Raw genomic sequence first — 22493 nt, 5'->3', positions numbered from 1 at the left:
TATTGTTGTTAGATGTGATATTATATTTGGTTCCCAACATTGGGGTATATAAACTTCCCTTTTGTTCAATGACCTCTACCTTAACACTTTCCATCATTCTCCTGTCATAACCCTTATCTGAAAAAAATGAAGTGACAAGATCTATCTCTTTCAACATATCAGTACGGTCCGAGGTCATTCTCATTGCTCTGATACACTGCCCTTTGTATATATTCCTTTTGGTCTTATTGGGGTGGCAACTACTGTAGTCTAAATAGGAATTACTAAAAGTTTTTTTCCTATAAATTTTGGATTTATATGTGTCTTCTTCTCTAGTAATTATAGTGTCTTAGTATGGTACACCTTCACTGCTAATGTTGGATGTAAACTTAAGATAATCACTACTGTTATTAATGTATTCAATGAATTCACCGAGGGAGCCCTGATCGCCATCCCATATGATATATATATCATCTAAAAAACGTGAATAGTGTTTAATTTGATTCATATATACACTTGTGAAAATATTCTTCTCCTCCCAACTTAACATTACTAGATTAGCATAAATAGGGGCACAGGCTGACCCCATTGCTACCCCTTTGACCTGTTTGAATATTTCTCCTTCGTAGAAAATGTAGTTATTTTCCAACACTATAGACATGAGTTCACTAATCAGCTGTACCCTATCCCATTCCATGTCACCATAACGGTATATACTGTCACTAAATGCTTCCAATCCTTCCTTCTTCGGTATGCACATAAAAAGGTCAACTACATCAATGGATACATATAAGAGGTTGTTATTTCTAATGTATGTGGGGAAATTAGCTAAAAATTCCCATGAATCTTTCACCAAATGTTCTATTTTATTATAAATGTGTTTCAACATATTGTCAATAGCTACTCCTATTGGAAAAGTTTTTGATTTGCTTCCTGACACTATAGGTCGGAAGGGTGGGTTGTTTACATCTTTATGCACTTTAGGTATCCCCACCAATGTAGCCAAAGTCGGATATTCTACCCTTAGGAACTTATATAGATCATCTGTAATTCTATTATCTATCAAATACTCCTCTAAATATAAGTCGATTCTTTTATATGCTATGTTCAGTTCATTGATGGAGATGTTCTCATAATTTTCCAAATTGTGGAGAATATCGTGAATTTTACTTTTATATTCCATATTGTCATAGATTACAATCCCACCCCCCTTGTCAGGTTTCATAAATCTTACATCTGTCCTGGATCTAATTTCGTCCAGTACCTCATTCTCTTCCTTGGAGAGGTTGGATTTCTTTTTATTGAAACTAAATGTTCTACTCGCCCTGTATATATCATGTATAACTGCTTTTTCATACCTACCCACTTCTTTGTTCATTATTGGCATGAATGTACTTTTCTTTCTCATTGTATTTACTCCCGTATCTGTATGTTGTGCCATGTCTGGCATATTGTCTTTAAACATTATGGCAAGATTAAGTTTCCTAATATATTTTTTGATATCACATATACATTCCACTATTCTAAAACTCCTCGTGGGTATAAATTTCATTCCTTTTGACAATAGCCCAAAATGGGCTCTATTTAATGTAACATGGGTGTAATTAAATATTTGGAAATTTTTATATCTACTAATGACTCCTTCTTGCACTATGTATTCACCCTGACTGTCCGTAAGGTTCATAGTGTGATTCGATAACTGTCTATCATTCGTAGAGATTTCAATCTCTTTAACCCCATCGAAAGAGATTACCTCCATGTTCTGTTTCTTGTCCACCTCTTGTGTGACCTCTGATTGTAACCCTGGTGAAAATTTTCTGTCTCTTCTTCATTAAAATTGTCATGCCAATTGTTGTCTATATATCTGCCTTCCCTGTTTGGCGCCTGATATAGCCCTTTCCAGATGTATGCCTTTCCTTTGTTGTACTGCTCAGTGTCCCTATTGAATTTTTTATATTTTCTTTCATACATTTTATCTACTCTCTCTTTAGCTATATCAAACTGTTTATAAAACAATTTCTCCCATTGAGGGAACAATAGGTCGTTAACTATAACCTCATTCATGCTCTCTATTTCCTGTAGTTCCTTACAAAGCTTGGCATCGTAATGTTTTATTAGCATATGCATGTATTCGATGCCAAACTTGTCAAACAAACTATTAAAATCAGTAACTATTTCTTCAGAAAAATTGATACCCATAGGTGTTTTGTAAAAACGAAGTCCCATTGGTACTGTCTTACACTTAATACAGTGTGTCAAATATGCATTGTCTAACTTGATTGCATTTATTATATTTAGTTTCTTACCAAAGTCAAAAATACGCTCTTTTAAAGATTTTTTGCTGTTATTAACTATTTCATTGACATTGTCCTTCTTTTTATCAAAAATGCAATCTTTGTCCAAAAATTCTTTAAGACAATGTTTTTTAAGCTTCCCGCTAGTGCGATTATCACTAGTGGGTTGTTCGCTAGTTATAACAGTGCTAGTATAGTTCTGTTGACTAGCTGTTACAGTACCTTTAGCGTTCCGTTCACTAGTGGCGGCTCTGGCATAAGTCCTTATGTTCTGGCTGGTTTTAGGTCTGGCTCCCGTTCGTCTGGCCTCATCAGCATAACGTCCAAAAGAAAAATCGAAAGTGAATTCAGTAGGGTTGGACTTACTGTTTACATGTTCGATAGATTCACCAACTATAGGTAAATCAATGTTATCCTCCATACTGTGCCTGGATACCTGTCCGTTGGGAATCTCTGGTGAAGAAGTGAGCACAAGTTCATTACGCCCATCATAAAAGCTACCCTGCACATTCTCTTGCTTAGACCCATCACTGCATATTCTCCTGCTTCCTTCGGTGGGGTTATTGTACCTCGGACCTCGGACCGTACTGATATGTTGAAAGAGATAGATCTTGTCACTTCATTTTTTTCAGATAAGGGTTATGACAGGAGAATGATGGAAAGTGTTAAGGTAGAGGTCATTGAACAAAAGGGAAGTTTATATACCCCAATGTTGGGAACCAAATATAATATCACATCTAACAACAATACACCTATAGAGAAAGTAAAGACAGGAGACTTTGGTAGAGCGTGTGTAATAGAATTTGGCAGATATAGTAATAGTATAAAAGATATACTTAATAAACATTGGCATACACTGCTAGTTAACGATGAAATAGTAGGAATATTAGGAATTCAGCCCAGATTTATATACAGGATGGGGCAGAATATTAAACTACTTTTAGAAAAAGGTTCAATAAATAAAAATGAAATAGCAAACAGTACCAAGAGATGCGGATCATGCAACCAGTGCAGGTACATAACTGAAGAGACAAAGATAGAGTTAATGAATTATAACAAAACCAAAGTATTCCCTAAAAAAGGGAATTGCAACACAAGGAACATAGTTTATTTGGCTATTTGCACAAAGTGTCCTTCTTATTATATCGGAAAAACCGAACAACAGTTTAGAAAAAGAATTTACGCACATATATATTCGATTAGAAAAATGGATGACAAAAATGCATTAGCAAGACATATTAAGAATAGAGGTAGTGAGCATGAGTTTAAATTCTGTATTTTAGAAACAGTACTTGTAAATCCAAGGGGGGGCAATATTAAAGGACATCTGTCTTATAGGGAATGTTATTGGCAGATATTGACAGATGCCACTACCCCACCTGGAATTAACGATTTTATTTCTGTCAAACCGATACTAGCAGTTTGATATCAATTATTAACAGTTTGTATGAATATTATTGAGTTGTTATGTTTATATGTATTTAATGGTATGTTTTACTCATTTTTAAATTCATAGGATATGCATTGCAAGTTTACTAAATTTATAAGAGTGTTGAGAAAATATATTAGTAGAATGTAATAAGTATAAGCTCTGTTTATAATATGTATATCAACTATTAGGAGCAGAATGAAATTATTACTATAGTTTATAATGTAATGAAATATATTTAAACATTTACATTTGAAATATATGATTAGTAAACAAGTAGGGTAAATGGAACATTTCAAATACATTTTAAATATTTTTATAGTTTGTTTAGGATGTTATTGTAGCTTTAAGTAGCTTTGAATGCATTTTTTGGCGCCAATTTACGTTTATAATGAATGAGAAATTTGTAAGCACTGTTCTGAGGAAGCACACCTTCTGTGTGTGAAAGCGCTTAACCTAGTTACTATTCTGACAATAAAGTGGATGTTTTTAACAGTTCGGAGATTTTTTTACTAAGACCTGCTTCAAAACAGCGGTTTGACTGGGTTGGAATCCCAGGAAACATTGGCGTGACAGCGATATCCACGCCACAGGAATTTCTATTCAGTTTTGTTTTCGCTATATATATATATATATATATATATAAAATCATATATAATGACCGACATGGGAAACAGTATTTAAAAATTTTACAAAATATTGATAAACTATAAAACAACACCCAAAACCTCATATTGGAAATATATAACAAAAGGACACTCAACAGAGTTAACTGAAGATATTAAAACAAATATCTTATTATCAATAAAATATACATCCTTTACACAATACTAGAAAGTTTTTTAATTAGAAATGCTTGCACAGAGCATTTTAACCCCAGACAGAATCAGTAAAATGAGTTCTTCCATAAAAGGCATATGTTGGAGATGTGAGCAAGTACACAATGCAGATTGGAACCACATTTTCTTTGATTGAGTTAAAATTAGCTATTTTGGGATAGTATTAATAACTTTATACAAGCTTTATTTAATTAATCATTTTATTTAACTAAAGCTCTTGTATTATTAAATGTGAACGAAGGTCCTCATTTGAATAGGTCAAGCATGTATCTAGTATGGACTATACTTGTAATTTTAAGGAAGTGTATAACAAGAACATGGAATACAAACACAATACCAACTTTGGAAGATTTCTATAGCCTACTGAAGGCCACAGCATTATTGGAAATTAAAATTAAGGAACTAAGAATTTATCCAAAGCCATTTATAAACAACCCTTGGGGAAACATCTTATCGAAGTAACAGTATACATTAAGATCTGTTATAGTGTCAGGCTAATGTAAATAGTGCACAGTTATTTAAGATGTTATGTATAAATACTATGGAATTCATTCAAATGTATTTGAAAAATAGAACATTTTGAGAAGAAATATTTCCAACTAAGGCATGTGTTCATGTCTTCTAATACTAGTATGTTACTGCATGTTCCAGGGCAATCCTTTTACAATCCCTGATGACAAATTCTGTAAAACTGGCTGTGAAGGCAGCTTTACAATATAAACTGCTGCTTCAGCCTGAGATTAGGGGTGCAGTTCATAAAATTACTAATGGAATACGAATGCTTATTCTGGTCTGTAATCCAGTGGGTTTTTATTTGTCTTGTTTAGTTCTCTCGTATTGTTGCTCTACCTGCTCTTGCTTTGTATGAACGTCAGTTTAAACTCTTATATAGAGAACACTGGCCCTGAGCTACAAGCTATGAAAAGGGATTTATGAGCCATAGTCATTATGAGAGCTGCTTCCACCTAGAAGCAAATAATTTACACAAGTTCTGTTTTTTCCCATATGTGTGCAAGACAAGAGCTATGCAATGGCATTGTTTAGCAGAATTATGTAAGTTGACTGCAGAACTGGGTAACAATGTCCTCTAAGGAGTTTATGGAACTACACCTAGTTTTACAAAGATTTCTGGTTTCCTACATAACTATACTGACATTATACATAGCCTCACACCGGCATGAGGCTACATTATTGACAAAACAGGGCCTTTATGTACATATAAAATATTAAATGAGGTACATGTTGGAATTTCAGTAATAATGATGGCTACAATGTGGTGACCACTAAGACTACAGTTAAAACTGTTCTTTGATCTCTCTGGCAAAATATATTAAATTGTGCTTTAGGTAATACATAATTTTTATACTAGTTGACTTTGTTCTGGACATATATAAAGTTATTGTGTAATCTTTGTATATACATTGATGTTGGTTGTTTGGTTCTTTTGTAGCTATTGTTTACAATAAAAACAATTTCAGTCAGATAAGGAAGGTACAGTTAGTTGGGCATTTGCATATCTAAACAAGCAATTCAGTAAAGTGAAATACTGGCTTTAACCTGTGAACACAGACAATTCACTACAGCAAGATAGGGCATGGTGGGTCAAGCTTTCAACTGAGTAAATAACTGATTCAATGTTTAAAAGGAGGGAGTAGTGCATCACGCTTTAACATGTGTAGACAAGTGATTCAACATATGACAGGAGAAAGGAGAAAAAGTAAAGTGGAAAGGCACTCTAAAATCACCAAGAAAACAGTCAAAAAGTGACTGTAGCGTAGAATAAAACAGAGAGGTAGTTTTCCAAGCTGAATTTTATTCCAAATACATACGAAACTTCACAGATAAAAAGCACACATAAACGCCTTTGCAGTACACGCGTTTTCATCTCCATAATCAGACTTCCTCAGATGACCAGTGTTACTATCGCTTGTTCCCAGGTCTCCGATTGCTTTTGTAGACTTTTTTTTTTTTTTTGTTATTGCTTTGCATGCATATGACAGGAGAAAGGAGAGTATCCCGCTTGAATGTGCAAACAACTCATTCAATGTGGCAAAATAGAGCATTTAGGGCTACCTGTGTACAGAAAGCTTCACAATACCAAGATACTGCATTGGTGGCTTAAGTCTGATCTGTGCAAGTAAGTGATTCAGTGTAGTAAGGTAACAGGCTTTAACAGATGTAAACAAGTGATTCAGAGTAGCAAGGTAGGAAGTAGTAATTTAGGCTTTAACAAATGTAAACAAGTGATTCAGTGTAGTAAGGTAGGAAGTAGTAACTTAGATTTTAATGTGTAAACAAGTGATTCAGTCTAGTAAAGTAGGAAGTAGTAATTTAGGTTTTAACACATGTAAAAAGTGATTCAGTGTAGTAATGTAGGAAGTAGTAACTTGGGTTTTAATATTTTTAAACAAGTGATTCAGTGTAGAAAGGTAGGAAGTAGTAACTTACACTTTAACATGTGTAAATGGGTCTATATTATGTTAGAGAAACGGCACTACAGAGAATGCCATTTCGCCGACACATATAGATTGAAATCTTAAAAGAATGAAACCCCAGTTCACCGATTTTTTTTCCCATGGCAAAATGGCATCAGAAATTCTCAGTCCAGGGATCTAAACCTCTTCTGCAACATTCTGTTGATGTTGCAGAAGAGGTTTGAGATACCTAGACCAAGTATTTCTCATGCCATTTGACTTGCCGATGTATAATAAATCCATAAGTATTGGGTCAGAGGATGCCTTGTAAACAAAGCACAGGTCACCTCTTAGCAGTCTGCTGGATACTGAGTATAGTGACAGGGCTTTAAGTCAGCCTGTGTAGAAGAGGTTGTTTATGCCTTGTATCCTTTTAGTAAGGCATCTCTGTGAGTGTTCCAGTTGTTTCAGGTCCCTGAACAGATATATGCCAAAGTGGGCAGTATTTTCAATGACTGGCCTAATGCCGGCTGAGTAAAGATGGACAATGACATCCCTAGAGCTAGACGTAATCCCTTTGTTTATAAGCTGTACAACATACAAGGGCTTTCTTTATAACAACTGACATATGTTGATCAAAAGCTAGGTCAATGTCTACGCAACTTTCCAAATCCCAAACAAATGGGTCAGCTCTTATGGGCATACTGTCAATGCAGTAGTTCCCTGAAGGTTTCCTATTAGATGACCAAAAACACATTCTTTCAAATGCGTGTTAGTCGAACTTGAAAAGACGAAAAGGCAAAATGATGAAGGAGCATATAAGCAAATTCTTTCCCTGGGAAAAAAATCGCTTGGCCGCATCCATTACTTTGCCATTTTTGTCACTGTAGTGCGATCTCAAAGTTGGTATATTTAAGTAGGGGGGTGTGGGGGTGAAGACCCCCACTTTATGTTATGTTTTAAGTGTTTTTTTTTTTGGAACAGTGATTTTTTTTCCCCATGGGGTCGATAAATCATCGTTCGCTTTTCTAAGCATTTGATGATTTAATATAGACCCCCCCCCCCGGGGTAGACGACTTCCCAAAGGATACAATAATGCATGTCTGACATTTAGTTTCACTCCATGATTTTGGCACCAGTTATTTATTTGAGACAAATCTTCCTGCAGGATGGCTAAATCATTTGGGGATTCAATGACTGGGCCTGTCATGCAGTCATCTGCAAACTTAGTCAGCCAAAGCCCTTTGGTATTGGCTTTTACTTCAGAAAAGTAGATGCTAAACAGGTGAGGTCCCAGCACAGAACCTTGGGGGACTCCACTCGTGACTGGTCTCTTTGTGGAGGTAACTTCCCCTGTTTTGATTTCCTGTGTCCTATGTATGAGGCACTTGGCAATCCAGCTGGTGATACAAGGAATTATTACCAGAATTAGCTTTTCTACTATGCTTGAGTGGGAAATTGCCTCAAAAGCTGTAGACAGGTCAAGGTATGCGGTATATACCATTTTGCCATCATCCATTGCTTTGGTGACCTTTTCAAAAAAATCCACCAGGTGATTAAGCTTGACCTGTACTTGACAAATCCAAACTGAGACAGGTCCAGTGTTTGCAGGTTTCCTATGTCCTGACTGCTTAGTTCCCTGACAAGTTTTTACATAGCTTTCCATATGAGGCTGGTCAGACTTATGGGTCTCTAATTGCCTTGGTCTGTGGAAGATCCTCCCGTATGCTGGGGAATGACTGTAGCTGTTGTCCATTCACTTGGTACAAAACCTGTATAGAAGCTGAGATTGAACAGCTTTGTTAGGTGTGTGGGCCAAACTGTGCCCCGTGCTATTTAAAATACATCTAAGGATATTGTCAGTACCCATCAATGCAGTATTTTTAACTTCTGATAGCACTTTTAGGACTTGGTCTTGTGTAATAGCTAGAGGTGAGACAGTTTCAGGTATAGCTCGAGAAACAGACACAGGGTAGACAGGGGTAAAGCTACAGCAAAATTTATCGGCCAGTAGGTTCATTATATCTTCAGCCTCGGTGTAGGTAATATCATTCAGAATCAGCTCAGTGCATTCCTGTATTGTGCCTATTCAGATTACGACCATAACTAAAAAATGCCTTGTAACTGTCTTTAGCTTGGTTAGCTATTTTAGCTTCAAACTTGGATTTGGTATATTGTATTAAGATTCCAAATTGTTTGTTTGTTTATTTCAGTGGCAAGAGCTCTAACAGTCTGGGAATTACTCTTCTTACATTTGGTCAAAATTATTTTCCTTTTATTATAAAGCTTGTTGATATTATGGTTCCAGCATGTGAGTTTTTTTCTGGGTCTTGGCTGGTGCTGTTAAACATAAATAGTTGATTCTGTACACTAATCAAGACTGTCAATCATCTGCTGCTCAGCTCAGCTGCAACCCTATATGGTCGATCACAACAGCTAACACCAAACCTCCTCACAGTTATCCTATTATGGTTTTCACATATGACTTCATAATGAAAACATGCAGATTACCTCAGGGATGAAGGGTGTCCCTTACTTGTTTCTTTGGTATTTCACAACGCACTTTACTTCTGCCTTGACTCTGGCAATATACATTTCTTCTACGGCTTACAGTACTACTACACATTACTTACATGAGTTACATCTCATTAAAGATGTATTTGTGCATTTATTACATTTTGGTAACCACATTAAGTGTAGTGGTTGACATACCCTTTTCAGCCATGATCCTGGGACACTGGGCAGAAATAATAGTATCAAAAATATTTACTTTATCTATTTTTTGACATTTGCTTTCCAGGAAGGTCTAATTGGGCAGATACCATTTTCAGTGGAGGCCCGTGGAGAAAAATAAAATGTCACATACACTGACATGACATGCGAATTAACATGCCTGCCAGTCATCTGAGGTTTCCACGCCCATTTCAAGTGTCAGCCAGTCCCAACATGCCCAAAGCTGAGCAGAATTATGCACGAGGTACTACACTGATAATATGCCGATAAGGGATACTTTAATATTTGTTAAGTAAGGTAAGGGTAAAAAGAATGATTGTGGAAAGAGTTTGGATTACCATCTTAATGTGTTGTGTCATCTGAAAGTAGTGGGATGTGCCTAATGGGTGGAGATGGGAAGGCTAAGAGTTAAGAGATTGCATTTGACAAGTGAAGTGAATGAGAGTGGGAGGAGACAGGGGTGGGGCTAATGCCTAATAACAGAAGGCAAGAAATTATGTAGTGAAGGGTGGAAGTGATGACGATGGGGGGGAGGTTATGCAGAAGAAAGAGATTGAGTTTTACAGGAGGAGTTTAATGTGACAATTATGACTGAATGTACAGGGGTGTGGTCAGGTTAGTTTAAATATAATGTACTGGGTGGGTGGGAATTAGCAGTACACAGTAAAGGAGTGGAGCAAAGCCTAGCATAGTGGGTTATACCAGCCAAGGAGTGAAGCCCTTCACAATGACAGAAACAAAAATTCTTGGTTTACTTCACACTTTAAGGTAGGTATGATCTGTCGATTCCTAAAATTATATGGACTTTTAGAGCTACTCAGTACTGTGTGAATTTATTTGACAATAAGCGTAATTGAGTGACCTTATCACCTATAGAATTGCAGATAAGAGGGAGGAATGTAGAGGGAAATTTGCCTACAGAAGTTATTACAATGGGGGGTGGAGTGGAGTATTATTTGGCAACCATCTTCACCTGAAAATGCCAGATGTTAGGTTACTACAAAACTTACAATCATCCTTTAGTTGCATTCTCTGGAATATTTTACACAGGGCACTTCTTTCCCTGTAGTGGGTTATTTTATGACTATTTATCTCTGACTACATATTTTACAGGGATGCACTTCTGTGTTGTGTTTTTTGTGCCCAGTGGATGTATTGTGGGTGGAAATATGACACAAAGCAGTGCTAACATTTTATTGAATGGGTACATGTTTACAACAGCCTTTCTAGACAGTAATACAGACAAGGATATGCATTTTACTTCTCAAATAATTCTACAAAGAAATGAATAATTATACAGCTCAATCTAAAAATGTTCAGACATTACACACAGGAGTCAGTGTCCCTACAAGTAAATGAGCCATTTATGTAGTTCATATTTGGCTCCAAATTTCTTATCTGATGAATAGTCAAAGAAAACCCAATCAAAGTTAAATTAAGTGAAAGCCAGTCCAAAGTCAGGGTTTTTATAAACTACTACTCCAATGAAAATTAAATCAATATTGTCCACAATGTTCTAGGTTTTTCCATTATATCTACAAACTCCTAGCTCACGTATTAGAATATAGTTACTGTATCATGATGTCTGACATTCAGTCTTTTATTCTGTATCTTTTTCTTCCATTTTCCTAAAAAAGGTATCAATATCAGTAGAAAATAATTTTATAAAAATGCATTGATCAGACTTACTGCTGAGCTGATCATCAACATTAGCCTTCTGCTCCATAGGATTTTCACCTTCCACATCATCCTTTGGCAGTTCATCATAATCTTCTTTAAGTAGCAAAAATAATTTCTCTATGGGAATTTTATATCCTGAAGATAAAAATCCAACATATCATATTAAATATTATTAATCTATATCTTAGAGTAATCAACAAATTCTTACAAACATCCAATTTAATAGAAACGCAAGAGATAACCAGTGTCATTTCTGTCCAAGTTTTATGTTAGCCACTCCAGGTGGTACAGGTTTTTTGTTAGCCACTCCAGGTGGTACAGGTACAGACTTTATGAATGGTAACTTTGAGTAAAGGTGAGATGAATGTAGTCTTTGCAACACAGTATCATTAAATACTGTTAACAAAAGTTTGAATCTACAGTCTTTGAAAGTGCATCCATGGGGACATGGCTAGGATGCTGACAAGGTTAGCAGCAGATTTTTCCTGCTTGACTCCTTTATTTCTGACAGGAAATTATATTTCTAACCTATCTTAACTGATTTTACTAAGTGGATATAAATACTTTAATGTGCTTTCAAGGACTGTATCAAAGTTCACACCTCATAAAATTTAATTAATGTTTAAAAAGAAGCAAGATTGTTGGAGATGTAAAAGAAGCTCAAAGCAGATTGGCAGCACATTCTTTGATTGTGTTGTACTTACACCTTATTGAAATAACATTAATTATTTTTTACAGGTTTTACTTGGGGACAATTTGGTTTTATCTAAGATATTAATTATTTTTAATACTCCTATTCCTTTTTGTTATAAAAGAATGAAATACCCTCTTTTATGGTTCATTTTATCAATCACAAGGAAAGTTATAACCAATAACTGGAAGAATTAAGCTACATCCTCTTTCAAAGAATTCACAAATGTTGCAACCAAAGTATGTCATCTAGAAATTATCACCATTACATCAAGATCTACTAGAATAAGCTGCTACTATAATTCATGGACAAATTTCAAAGAACTGCTTGATAAACAAAAATAGCTATACTCATATCAATTGTAATGTAGAGGAATTTTCATTGTTAGTAGACACTCTTGTAAATAGTTGTTCTTGTTTGTTCTTGTTAATGTTGTTCTTTTTTATGTTACAAATTTCTAAATACAATTATTGTCATGATCAATTTGTTTAGTTAAAATCCAATAAAATATTTTTCAAAAAGGATTTTATCAAATATTTTTTATATCTTGTTATTTTCCTGTCAAATGTTATCTGGAAATTATCATCATACTAAATTCTGAAATAAGTCATACAAAAAAATTTCTCAGGCCTTTTTTTTCAAAAAGGAGCTTCACTCTGTCCTTACCAACGTTCAAGAACTATCTAAAAAATGGATAAAATAAACATTAAACTGGACAATTTTAAAGAAAAATGCTCTAAACAAATGCACCAAATCCACAAGGCTTTACAGCAGCAGAAAACTTAAATATCTGGTACTGAGGGCTCTTTAAATTACATCAAAGGAAGATTAAACAAAGATGAAAATAATATTGAATTCTTATTGAAGCATAAGTGTGTTCTGCTGAATACAATTGATGATCTGGAAAATAGGTCTCATAGAAACAACATTTGTATCTTTGGTTTACCTGAAAAAAATAAAAGGAAATAATATGGACATTTTCTGACATCCTGGCTTCCTTAGATTTTAGACTTACCTGAAGCATTGTCATATGATCCTTGCCTACATCTCCCTCAAAGAACAACTCTTCATAGAGATCTACCACAGAAAGTTTTTTCTTCTTCTCAAAATAAAAAATTAATTCTCAAAAATGCTTGGTCAAAGTCTCCTCTTAAATTAGATGACAGAATAATTAATTTTGATAATGAATATTCTGCAGCTGTCATTTCTAAAAGAAAATGCTTTCTACCTTTAATAAGAGAACTCAGGAAAAAACATATCAAAGTTAACTTATTGTTACCAGACAGACTAAAAATTTTCCTTTAATGAAACCAAATTCTTTGAAAACTTGGATACCACCATGTCATTCCTGAAATCTAATAATATTTTAGAAGAAACAGAAGATATGGATTGGAATAACATATCCTTGAAGAGAGAAGCAGAAAGAAGTAGATGGAAATTGAATGAAAAGAAAAATAAATTAAAAGAAAAATGACTTACTTTGCCAAATTTCTTAACATCAGTTACTTTCACTATGCAAATATAATAGTTTTTATGTCTATTTGTGAATTTGCTTAAAAATTCTCATCTTTGCTTAACAGTCTTGCAAGAAGAAATGAAACTTGGGATGCGCTTCACATTAAGGTAACATAATCTTATTTATATTTTTTCTCTTCTTAACATTAAACTATTTTCTATTATTTTAATTATTTTATAACTCTATACCTATATAATGTTCAAGTCTCCTTTGCTGCTCTCTTTTTGTATTTTTTCATTTGATTCTAATAAATGACCTGAAAGTAGATTGAATGGTTACTTTAGCTTGGCTACTATACTTAATATTTAATGGTCTGCTTTTTATTTATGGGAAAATTGGTCACATAATGTTCATTTTTGGTGTTGTCTCTTCGGTCCTGATACCTTATTGTAATGTGTTGTGACTTTCTGTGATCCTGTTGCTCTGCCTGCTTTTACACTTGTGGCTATGGTTTCTCTCTTGAGTGGTTCTTTTGACTGCCTGTCCATTCCTATGGTTCATGTTTGCTCATTGTTAGTCTGGAGACTGCCTTTGGTACCTGTGTATAATTGGAAGTTGACTGTAGTGTGTGTGGAAGGTGCCACTTTCTTTTCTGACTATTTTTTTAATTTAAAGTATGTTTTATCTGTTTGAATGTCTCCTTTTCTTTTCTGTATATGTGGTATGGTACTGTGATCTGGATGGGTTTATGTGGTGGGTGGTGCAGATGTGAAGGGCTATTCCTTGCTCTTCATCTTTGTTTCTGTGACTATTCAGGAAGGAAAAGGGAATAAAAGGGAGACAAGGCTCAATACTTTCTCTTTTGAAAACTATGTATGATGGCTTGTGAGAGCTTGGCCTTTTGGGCTCGAGCTTCTCTTAGTAGTTCAGACACTTTTTTTTTCTCTGCTTACTTATTTTAGTTTTGTTGAGTTTCCTGCCAAGGTCACAAGCCAAAGTTTACTAGTCATTAAGACAATATTGCTCCAGCTAAACAGCTATTACACTGCTAAATGGAAAGAGTTTCAATGTAATTTTTGATAAAAATCAAATCATTTCACAAACTCAAATTGTTATGTAAGATCAAATAACGTTATTAACTGGTTGTTAAAAGATTATTTTATAGATAGCAATTATTAAACAATCAACTCTGGATTTTTCTCCGCTTTCCCATACCTTATACTCAGAATAATATTTCCACTTTGAAGTTATCAACAATGACTACATTTAAAGAGAAGAACTTGATATATTTGTTTCAGTTAATGGATAGAGAAAAACTGCATTCTGTTGATTATATAAAAAATTTGATTTGGACAAAGCCATGTAGTTGGATGTTCAAAACTGTACAGAATTTGATGAATATAAAATTAAACTAATGCTACCAATGGTAAATTATTTTCCTAGATTAATTGATCTTTTAACTTTTCAGATGCAGCAGAATATACTTGGGAATGTTTTTTATCCAAATTATATAAAGTGGTTAAAAAAGAAACAAGTTATTATAAAGAAAGCTATTGGGATTGTTTTTAACTTATTAATAATAATTTTCTGAATGAAGAAGATAAAAAATCTTATTATCATCAAAACAAACAATCTCCTCTCTCAAATGGAATTATTTTCTTGGAAATTCATGCATAGAACTTTCTTCACACCACACAGAGTTGCATTAGTGTACAAAAGAAGGTAGTTTTTTGGAGATGTACTTAAGGCATTTTGGGAGAATGTTAATCTTTTTTACAGGCTTTATTTAGTGATATATTTACTTTAAATCACTAATTTTATTTACCACCCTATTACTCGACTGTGTCACGAGATTAAAATACCCACTTTTATGGAGTATCTTATTAACTGCAACAAACATTATAATCAAGAATTGGAAAAACAAACCAGCAACATCTTTTAATGCATTTTCAAACACTGCAACCGAAGTTTGCCAGTTAGAACTTATTACAGTCAAGATAAGAACTATCAGATTCACTTCTTCTTACAACATGTGGATGAAACTTAAAGAAGTGATAAAAAAATAACTTTTGATATTTATATAATAATTGTTAACTACTTAAAACTTTCAGAAGTGATATTGTTTAGTGGGCACTCTTGTAGATAGTTATTTTGTTGTGTTTTTGATATTGGTCTCTTTTTTCCTTCTTTTTTAGTTATATATTTCTTTTTAAATTAAATGCCAAAAAGTATTTGTTTATTTAAACTTTAATAATAAAAATATTTAAAAAAGTGCATCCATAATATGGTTCAGTGGCTATCTAGCAGTCTAATTAAAATACACTAACAATACATATTCCAAAGCCACAGACCTTCCTTCAGGAGTTTCACAGGACTCTTGTTGCACCGTATCCTGATCTCTTTTTTCATAAAATGCCTTCTGGTTGATCTTGTACAGCTTAAGATGAACCTCAACACAGATAATTTTTATTACTCACTGTAAGAATAACAGCAAAGACCTCTGAAAGCTTCCACAAAGCCAATTAATTGTTTAGGAGTTAAAAAAAAACATGAAGTTGAGGACCAAAAAAAGTAAAAAAAAAAAAAATGTATACCTTGCAGTAACTACTATGAATTCCCCTAAGTGTTCAACTTTTATTTAATATATCAGAAATTATTTTTTAGAACTTGCAAGAATTTCTGTACATTTTTCAGGAGATAGTTTATCATTTTACAGTGTTTAGCTTATATTTTATTTATGACTACATATTTTAGTGTTCATTTCCTATTTGGAGGTTAGAAATTACTTTTGCAGAACCTATGGCAATATTTGTGTACTTCGCATATTTTTTCTGGTGTTACTCTGACACTTTTTTTGTTTACACTTTATTTAAAATACTGTTATATATTAGTAAATATAAATACTGTACTATAACATCAGACAATGTTCAACCACTGAACATGATAGTGGTGGGCGGGAACAACATGACACCAGGAACTACTATCTTAAGTGTCATAATGGCAACAGCAGCAAAACAGATCAGGGAACCACCGGACACCAGGGCATACTGTTCAAGTGTCATACCAACTTTAGAACGTGGATTGGGGGAGGGCACTAGTCACCAGGACATAGTCTTAAGTGCCATAGTAGTACCAATTTGTGAACAGGGATCGGGGTCCATAAAGAATCCTAAGGCACATAGCAGTATAACAGGGATGCAATGGGAGTAACCAACAGATACTCTGAAGTGGTACTACGACAATCAGGGGATGGGGGCATACACTAGACCACCATGGCCTAAGACAAACATGCCATCATACCACTAATTTATTTAGGGGGTGTGGAAAACCACAGGTGCAGGGACTGTGGTATGTGTTTGTGTAAGTGTGTGCAAGTGACACTGCAAGGGGGATTCCATTGCCTACAAGAGCACCAGGGTTACATGCAGATCAGCCAAGAGCTGTATGTTGAGCTAGTATCTGTTATTCAGGAAACATGCTAATGAGTTGATACTGAGATCTGACCTTGTTGTGGCTAGCATGTTCCTGAATCACAAAGGGCTCATTACACTGGAAGGGTTCGGACCTTTAATGAATCCATAGGTTTGTCTTGGGTTGCTGCTGTATAAACCGACAGGGGTTACTTCTTATTTACTAAGTCACTAACTACGTTTTGGAGAACTTGAAACAATTTCTGTGCAATTTGCATATTTTTCTGGCATTATCACCTTTTTCAGTTCACATTTTATCCACTGTTACTACCATTCATTTCACATTTTCTAGGTTAGTAATTTTCTGTAAAACGTGGCAATGTTTGCATTCTGTATACTTCCTTGTGTTACACAGTTATTTTCATTTTTCCACAGTTTATACTTTTACCAACTACTTAAAGATGGAACATGACTGTTTACAGCATATTAAGTGCTGTGGATTACTTTCACCTATATTGTATTACTACAACCCTTGTTAATAATTTTGTCTTTGACCATGGTGTATAAACCAGTAAAGAGATTTTGCCTTGGGCTGCAGCTGGATAAACCAGTAAAGACATCCAGAAGTCTTAGTGTTTATTTCTTATTTTCTAGGACAGAAACTATTTTTATAGAATCTGCAGCAATTTATTTTACAGCTGTACATTTTACTGTATTATTTTATCGACTATACTACTACACGTTTTAGTGCTCATTTCACATTTGTTAGGTTAATAATTGTTTTTGTAGAACTAGTGGTAATTTCTGTTAAGTTTTTATATACATATATATATATATATATATATATATATATATATATACATATATATATATAGACTTGACTATCTGCTTACAGCATAACAACTGTTATGGAGCAGTTTCAAACAGTTATTTATACTCTGTTATAACATCCTTTGTTAAATTATTACAGCTGCTTCTACCACAAAGTCAGAATTATAACAGCTGTTTGACAGTGAACTGGAATTAAAATGAACAAGTGCTGTGTTGACAATTCAATAACTATACACAGAACTATAGCTACTGTGGTATTTTTAATTAGCTTTAAACACCATATTTTAATGCCTACTGTCCTTCTATAATGCCCTATTTTACCAGTTATGAAAGCTGTGAATTTCATGCTGATGGACTTGTGTCATCTCCTCAAAGTAGCTAAGGAAATGTAACCCAAATGAACTCACTGAAATCTTACATACTTTATGACCATCTAAAAAATAAGTTATTGTATGAATGTGCTGTATGCGGTGCTTGGGTTAAATATAAGAGCACTCCCATGGTCTTATAGGTTCAGAGGTGTGTACTACACTAATGGCCCTGGAGCCTTTACAAGCCTAGCCCATAGGATTACCCTGGCACTGTGCCACCCGACCTTAGTTCCCAGTGCCTTTGTCGAGAAGAGCCACTGGAGTGATCCCTTGGGTGAATTTTCTATTTCCCATCCACTCATCAAGATTTCTCTTGAAGAGGGCCAGTGAGGTGCTCTGTTTGGAATGTACTGAAAGTCTACTCCATAGCATGGGCAGTCTCTGGATTATGAACCTGTCCCTCCAGCTTGTTCTGTTGATTGTGGTAATGAGGTTGAGGTCTCTGGAGCGTCTGGTGCAGGGGGATTGGGATTTCTTTAGATGTAGCATTTCTAACAGAGCTGGGTTAGACATGGCTTTGTAAGTCAAGCAGAGATTGCCTCTAAGTAGGCGATAAGAGTCAGAGAATAGTTGGAGTTTTTTGAGTCTGTCCATCTAGAACAAGTGTTTAAAGCCAAGGATCCTCTTTGTGAGGTACTTTTGTGGCCTCTCCAGTTGTTGCAGGTGTCTAGTGAGGTACATGCCAAGTAGAGCATTGTACTCTATGACTGGCCTAATGAGGGAAGAGTAGAGGGAGACAATGACCTCTTTCTTCCTGGATGCAAAACCCTTAGTGATGAGATGTGCCACACAGAAAGACTTTCTGACTACAGTGGCAATGTGGTGGTGAAAAGAAAGATTGCTGTCAACCTGTGTTCCAAGATCTCATATAATGCCTTCTGTGTTCAGTGGACTACCATCGATGTGGTAATTCTTGGGAACCATTATTTTCCCAAAGGGGATGACAACACATTTTTTTGGCATTGAGCTTAAGGCCATGGTTCTGACACCAGTCGGCCTCAGTGAGGCCATTCTGTAGGATGTCAACATCACTTGGGGAGTTTATTAGCTCCCAACTTACAATCGTCTGCAAACTTTGTCAGCCAGAGTCCCATTGTGTTGGCCTGGACTTCACAGAAGTAGATACCAAACAGGATTGGACCCAGGACCGAACCCTGTGGAACTCCACTCGTGACTGGTCGGCAGCCTGAGTTGGAGTCAGCTACTTTCACACTGTGGGTTCTATCTGTGAACCAGTTTGCAACCCACTTAGTGATACAGGGGTTGAAGCCTAGCCTAGTGATTCTTTCTATGATTCCTGTGTGGGGAATGGTATCAAAGGCCTTGGCCAGATCAAGATAGGCTGTATGAACCATCTTGCCTTCATCCACAGCTCTGGTGACTGACTCAAAGAATTCGACCAAGTTGAGCAGGCATGCTCTACCCTTCAGAAAACCAAACTGTGTGGGATCCAGAGTCTGGAGATTCCCTATATCCTTGTTTATTAGGTCCATGATGATGCGTTCCATAGCTTTGCATATCAGACTCGTCAGGCTAATGGGGCGATAGTTCTCAGGGTCTGTAGACACTCCTCCTTTGAGGTGAGGCTGTGATTGAACAGGGCACACAGGAAATCTACTGGTATTGTGACTGGTCCTTTGGTGGGGGAGAGAGGGGTAAAGTTGGCACTGAATCTGTCGGCCAGTATATTGGCAATATCTGTTGGCTCGGTATAGGAGGTGCCATTGTGCAGTAGCTCACAGCGAATCTGGGTATTGCCAGGGAGATTCTTTACATAACTATAGAAGGAGTTATGGTTGCCATTACTATCTGCTGCAATTCTGTTTCCATAGCCAGCTTTAGAGGATTTGATGAGGGATCTCAACTTTTTGTTGAGGCTGATAAGGGAGTTTTTCCAGTCTTGGGACTTCACCTTATTCCACATCAGTTTCCTCCTTTTATTGTAGAGTTTGTTTATGGCAAGGGACCACCACATTGGCTTCCTTTTTTTGGAGGAGACTGTCTTGGTTTTATTGGGTATTGCGAGATCCATGCATTTCTGTACGTGTTCATACAGCACATTGATGTATGATTTGGCAGTCATGCAGCTATTCTCCATTTGCATGGGTGCCGTGAAGTTAGCCACCTCTGTTTTAGGAGTCTAAAATTAGCTTGCAAAAGTTTCTCATGGTGGTTACCTTTGCGGGGGCGGGGGAATGTGGACTTCCAAGGTGATTAGTTAGTGGTCGGATCTAACCAGGGAGGAGTTGACTATTGGTGTAGAGCAGCGGTCGCCCATGTTAGTAATGACCAGGTGAAGGATGTTGCCACCTCTAGTGGGGGCAAGAACAAGCTGGTCCAGGGCACTGGAATTAATGAATTCCAGGAAACGTTACACAAGTGTACTGGCACATAAGTAGTTTTCCAAGTTAATGGAGGAGTAGTTGAAGTTGCCCGGTATGAGAGTGTTAGGTTGGACTCTAATATTCTCCAGGGTGCTTAGGAATGTGGAGTGTGAGTCTTGGGACATGGTTGGGGACCTACAGCAGGCTACGATCTGAATCACTATCTTACCCAATGTTAGCTGCACCTGAAGTATCTCTGATGCATTATGTTGGGCTACCAGTCTGGAGGTGTGAGCATCCTTTATGAATATGGAAACACCACTGCCTTTGGAGCTTTGGTCCAAGTTCTGGGGCAGAAAGGTGTAGAATGAGTTATAGCCTGGTAGTGCAGGGGTGCTTACTGCTGCCTTGAACCAGGTCTCTGTTACAGCACAAATGTCAATGTTCTCCATTTTAAGGACTGCTTCAAGTGAGTGCATTTTGAGATTTAGACTTCTAGCATTAATTAGCATAACCCTCAGATTGCATTTGTTTGTACCTGTTACAGTGGTAATTTGGTCTTTGGAACACCACCTAAAAAAGGCACTATAGAGGTGGCAAGAGCCTTGGCCAGTATCCAGAAGCCCAGTGGTGACAGATGCAGGCCATCTCTGGAAAAGCATCAAGGTCAGTCAGTCATGTCATCCAGTCAGACAGATACTGGATCCCCTTAGAATGACACCAGAAATTTAGCCAATTGTTGAAATGAATTATTTTCTGCTTGTACTGCAATGTCATTCTGGGTGATGGTAGGAGGCTGTTCAGGGCTAGAGTCATACCCACCTGGCTACATAATCTGAGAGCTCCTCCATGCCTCTTTTCATGTAGTCCAGGGAGGTACACCTCAGGTCATTCACATCCACATATACAATGACAGAGTCATATTTGTACCTGTTGTTGAGGGACATGAGTGCGTGCATTTTGTGGTGGATCCTGGCACCTGACAGGCAGCTGACTGTTACTTTCTCCTTATTCAACCTAGTGAGTGGGACATCAGTGTGCCTCACTATTGAGTCACCTATGACTAGTGTGTTGGGCATGCTGTTTTGCCTAAGGGACTTTGGTTGAGTGGCACACTGTTTAGTAAAGTTATGTGTCTTGTGATTAGTGTTGTGTTGGTCGAGTGCGTTTCTGCCTTGGAGGTGTCTGCTGTTTGGGTAGATTTTTAATGAGAGCTTCCATGAAGGTGGGTGTGTGGTTTGTGTTTTTTGTGTGAAGACAGTGCTGGTGTGTGTTCTGGAAGGCTATGTGTTCCATGTGGTGTGGTGAAAGTGTTGACCTTCTCCTCTTGGCCAGCTTTTCCACACTACTCTCAGTCTTCGCTGGAGAGTGTGTGGCTTCCAATTTGGATATATAAGTGCATCTCTCGTAAGTCTGAGTGTTGGGAGGTAAGAGGAGAGGGTTGTCAGTGTACATGAGGCAGTTGCTACATTGCCTCAGGATGCCCAAGTTCACCAGGTTAATAGGGGAAAGCACAAGGAACTGACCTTTAGACATGCCTGGAGGGGTGGGCATTAATAAGTACTGGAGCTGTTTCCTTGTAGAACGTTTAGTGCTGGTAATACTTCTGTGTGCTACAATAATTGCTACAAGAAGTCTGATAAAGTACTAGACTAATAAGCTAGTAAAAGTTCAGGAGAGGAGAGAACTAGCAGATCTAAGTGAAAAATTGAAGAGCAGACTTTTTGGCACCACTCAGAAGCTTACAAACAGTCCTGGATACAGCAAATCTGTATCTGGACTAGACTAGTTACAGGAAAGGAGGGAAACAAGCGCAAACACTGTCTTTTAACCAGAAAGTTGAAAGAGATGGAAAAACTGCCCAAACAGCCAATAAACTCCACTTTCTAGGCCATAAACCACTCCTCTTGTAGTGGATAGGCTACTTAGTGCTTACCACTCCCACTGATAAGCTAGAAGGCTTCCCTCCAACACAGAAAAGACTTGGAGGACTCAGAAGCTTACATACAGTCCTAGATATAGCAAATCTGTATCTGGACTAG

General features: G+C 36.5%; 1 protein-coding gene across 1 annotated transcript in view; it reads right to left on the bottom strand.

Annotated features, from left to right (window-relative positions):
* Positions 1-22493, bottom strand: part of LOC122790678 (zinc finger protein 845-like) — a 368884-nt gene that overhangs the window by 205634 nt on the left and 140757 nt on the right. The window contains exon 4 of the mRNA XM_044058201.1: positions 11378-11503. Within this exon, the coding sequence (XP_043914136.1) occupies positions 11378-11503 (126 nt within the window). The remainder of the gene's footprint in view (positions 1-11377; positions 11504-22493) is intronic.

Source organism: Protopterus annectens, chromosome 16.part0 (genome assembly GCF_019279795.1).
Source record: "Protopterus annectens isolate FY-2018-M chromosome 16.part0, PAN1.0, whole genome shotgun sequence".
NCBI classification, from domain to species: Eukaryota; Metazoa; Chordata; order Ceratodontiformes; family Protopteridae; genus Protopterus; species Protopterus annectens.
Note: the sequence above shows the minus strand (reverse complement) of the source record. Positions and strands in the feature narration are given on the sequence as shown.